The sequence below is a fragment of the Octopus bimaculoides genome, chromosome 12, assembly GCF_001194135.2.
Source record: "Octopus bimaculoides isolate UCB-OBI-ISO-001 chromosome 12, ASM119413v2, whole genome shotgun sequence".
Taxonomy (NCBI): Eukaryota; Metazoa; Mollusca; class Cephalopoda; order Octopoda; family Octopodidae; genus Octopus; species Octopus bimaculoides.
The window spans coordinates 38,271,994-38,276,332 of NC_068992.1; the positions used below are offsets into that span (position 1 = coordinate 38,271,994).

At 38.3% G+C, this 4,339-nt stretch overlaps 1 protein-coding gene across 1 annotated transcript in view; it reads right to left on the minus strand.

Annotated features, from left to right (window-relative positions):
• LOC106875872 (40S ribosomal protein S17) overlaps positions 1–4,059 on the minus strand; it is a 6,511-nt gene extending 2,452 nt beyond the window's left edge. Inside the window, exons 1-4 of the mRNA XM_014924173.2 lie at positions 3,901–4,059; positions 3,544–3,695; positions 834–939; positions 621–689 (exon numbers count right to left, since the gene is read on the minus strand). Of these exons, the coding sequence (XP_014779659.1) occupies positions 621–689; positions 834–939; positions 3,544–3,695; positions 3,901–3,903 (330 nt within the window). The 5' untranslated portion in view covers positions 3,904–4,059. The remainder of the gene's footprint in view (positions 1–620; positions 690–833; positions 940–3,543; positions 3,696–3,900) is intronic.
• Positions 4,060–4,339: the final 280 nt, after the last annotated feature.

Consider the following 4,339-nt stretch of genomic DNA (forward strand, 5'->3'; position numbering starts at 1 on the left):
ACTTTTATACAGGAAAAAAGACAATAATGTTAGTCTGCATGGCCTAGGGTACGATGTGGTCTGGAATTTATCACGCCCATACCATAACCAGGGCAGTCAAACTAAAGCGTTTGAGCCGGTGACAAAAATAAAAAAATATTAGTCTGATAGGTGTAAAACAACTCGCTGGGAATGAATATGAAGAAAAAAAATGCACGCTCGCGAACGGGGTGGGTGGGGAGAGGGCTCGGAACATTCACCAGAGCCAAGAAACAAAAGAAAAATAGTGTAATAGAGGTAAAACGACTTGCTCTGAAATAATATCAAGAACACACACACACACATAACATTAGTCTAAATCCATGATTATTTTAGAATTTAATTGAAACCCATGAGGGGTGTATTTTGGTCAGAAATATAGTAATGAAAGGGTTAAAAAAGAAACAAAAAATTCCATGATCCCTCTTTTAAATAAGGCATTCCATGACACCAGAAATGTAATTCTCAGAATGGTGATAAAACGAAATATATATATAGTTGTACTTGTCAATATACACACAAAAGGGACCCTATCACAACTTCACCCAGGGTGAAGTTGAAAGGAGATAAAATGGGTATGAAAAAGTTGTTACGAAACTCACCAAAGCCTTTAACATTTCCTTTGTATCAGGATCAACTTCAATAATTCCATTCTGTTCAATAGCCGAGACCTGATTAATAAAAAAAAAAATCAATACCAAAATATATACAAGCTACACTGTTGAATAAACAACACTAATATAAAAAAAAAATCCCACAAAGAGTTAATTAAATTGTAAAGAGAGGGGAGAAATATCCTTAAAGAATTAGCTTACTTCTGGAACATAGTTGTCTCTCCTTTCACGTTCTTCTTCCTGCAGTTTAATGGAAATGCCACGTACGGGACCTTTCTGGATACGTTTCATCAAATGGGTTACAAACCTGAAAGCAACACAACCAGGATTTACACAAAAATATACATTTAACATTTTATGACCTCTTTCCAAAAATAAAACATTATTTGACTAAGGAATGGACATACCTTCCCAGACAATACTATCCAAGACAGCTTATAATTCATTTTGAATACCAACCTGCCCTGTGGTTCTGTGATAGAAACTGTAGACTGTATGACGCATGTGTCCGAACTGCCATGCTACACGGCAGTAAAACACGGGCCATGACTGCTGAGCGTTGAAAGAAATGAAGCTAGTATGATCCACTGGATGTGTAATGTCAGTGTGCATACACGACAGACAATGAGTGCCCTGAGAGAAAAGTTAGACCTAAGAAGCATCAAATATGGTGTGCAATAGAGACAACTGCACTGGTATGGCCATGTGTTACGTATGGATGACGACAGCTGTGCAAGGAAGTGCCACACCGTAATTGTGGAAGAGGTAGACCCAGGAAGACATGGGATGAGGTGGTGAAGCATGACCTTCAAACATTGGGCCTCACAGAGGCAGTGACAAGAGACGGAGACCTTTGGAGATATGCTGTGATTGAGAAAACCCAGAAACTAAAGTGAGATCGCAGCCATGGCTGATGCCAGTGTTGCATGTCTGGCCAATGTAAGAGTACCTTTGATGCGACAGGCAGTATGATATGCTTGAGAAAACCTGTTGAGTCAAGTAATACAAAAATCGTAGCTGTGGCCAGTGACCCTTGACTGGCTCCCGTTCCGGCGGCACGTAAAATGCATCATCCAAACGTGGTTGATGTCAGTGCAACCTGACTAGCAACCATATAATTTTTTCCCAATTGTTCAGGGTCTTGTTCTCTTTTTATTGTTAGAAGTATGGGACATCTGTTCTGTAACTGCCATGGCACATAAAAAGCACTATCCAAACATGAATAATGCCAGTGGCCCCAAACTGGCTCCCATGCCAGTGGAATGTAAAAGGCACCCACTACACTCTCGGAGTGGTTGGTGTTAGGAAGGGCATCCAGCTGTAGAAACATTGTCAGATCAGTTTGGAGCCTGGTGCAGCCGCTGGCTCTCCAGACCTCAGTCAAACCGTCAACCCATGCCAGCATGGAAAACGAACAATGATGATGAAACCTCCTGCTTCAAAATGATCTAAAAACACTAACAAAAGACAGGGAAACACCCTGGTCCATCAGGAATTACTGCTGAGAAGCTGAAGAAATCTGGTAGAGCTGGACATGGTTTTGTCACTCATATAGTTAATCAAGTTATTCAGAAAGGTGTAATCCCCAGTGACTGGTGTAGCAGCATCATAGCTGCTACAAGGGCAGGAGAGATACCCTGAGGAAGATAGGGACACATGCATGGCTTGTGAAAGCAGTACAGGCCATGTACAGGGGTGCTGTTAGTAAGTTAAATGTTGGCCATGGGTACAGTGATGAATTTAGTGTACAGATAGATATTCACCAAGGATCAGCCCCCTTCTATTCATCTTTGTCCTCCAAGCCATAGCAGAGGAATTTAAGACTGGAACTTCTTGCCCTCATAGAGAATCTCTAACAGAACTAGAAAAGAAATTCCAAGTACGGAAACAAAACCTGGAATCAAAGGGTCTAAACTAAACAAAGACCTTGGTCTTTGCTAAGCAAGGAAACAAACAGGATTCTCTACTCCATATGTAGGAAAAGTGTATTCAGAAATTCCATTCAGTGTAGCAAGTGCAAGCTATGTTAACAGAAAGTAGTGTTTATATGTGGAAGATGTACAAGGAGCCAATAAAAACTTCAGATACTTGGGAAATAGATTTTCTCAAATGCCTCTAAAGGGCTCTTTGAAAATAGTAGATAATTTCTGTTACCTAGGTGACCTAATTAGCAGAGGAGGAGGGTTTACTGAAAGTGTAACTGCTAGAATAATAATAGGATGGAGAAAGTTTAGAGAGCTTTTATCACTGTAAAAATGTTTTTCAAAAACAATGCATTTTTCAAGGAGGGGTGCGATACTGTATTAGCCCCCAGATATGACCACTTGGTTGATTTTCCCAGTAACACCAGGGATTAGAATTCTTCCTTTCCAAGAGAGTAGGAGATTTGGTTGTTAGATCTAATAGGTTGTGGAGAACATCTGTTGACCATTTTAAAGCTAGTATTTTAGTTCCATTGACCAATCAATTAGAAATTACCTTCCAGTAACCTGCTGGTTAATAATCTAATAGTTTATTTCTGGAATTAATAGGAAATTAGAAACATAAAATTATTTGAATTTTTCGTTTGCTGATAATTATGTTTACCACATTAGAACGTGGCTGGCACAGAGCTCGCCAAAATATATTTCACCCATGTTCCAATACTTAGACCACAAAGATTATTTACTAACAGTATTGAGGAAATTAAAGTATTTTTCATAAAGTACAAAAATGAAAACGAAGCACAGCAAAAGATAGTAATTGTTTCGTTGTTCTTACCATCAACAGAATTAATGTATAATTAAGAACAAAAATTGCATAAAAAACGTAAATAATACAAACTTAAAAAGTTGATAAGGAAATCATTTAACATATTCCAATCAATTTTAGGATTCCTTTCGAAAAAAGAAAAAGAAAATGTTTGACTCACCCAGCAATTTTGTTGCGAAGGGTCTTGCTAGGGATAATAGCAATTTCATCACATATCTTTTTGTTTGTATGAAAATCTAGGGTCATACGAGTGTAATATTTCTCGATAATAACACGTGCGGCTTTTTTCACGGTTTTAGTTCGTACAGCACCCTGCAACACAGGCAAACACGTTCGCTATTTAGAGACGGGCGACTAAAATTTGTTAAAATTTCTATACTGTTGGGCTTGAATACAATACAATAAACACACACATATATAAGATCGATAGAAAAGCTTCTTTTAGATAGTACTGATGGTAGAAATAAAATGAAGAATAATAGAGATAATGAGAGATTTATTATGCCTCGTTACTCACCATGATGGATTAATGTTGAGGAAATATGGAAAGGCCGGATGTAGAATTTGTTACCCAGAATTCAATTAAAATCACGGGAAATAACTTCTACAGCAACCGGAAGTAAAATAAAAGAGCATGGTGAATTTTTATGCAATGGATGAAAAACCCAGTAAACAATGAGCGACCAAGAAAGGACTATATGTAATCTGAACCTTTCCCCCACTTATTTATTAATTTTTTTACGGAATCCCACGTTTTAGGCTATGGAGATTCCGATTCTGAAAAAAAAATTTTTGAAAAATTTCAGTTACCCCCCCACCAAGCAGGCTATTTACATGCTAGAAATAACAGCCAAATCTCACAAAACTAGTGTTAGGGTTAGGTTTAGGGTTAGGGTTAGGGTCAGGGTTAGGGTTAGAGTCAGGGTTACGGTTAGGGTTAGGTTTACCCTGTGGAT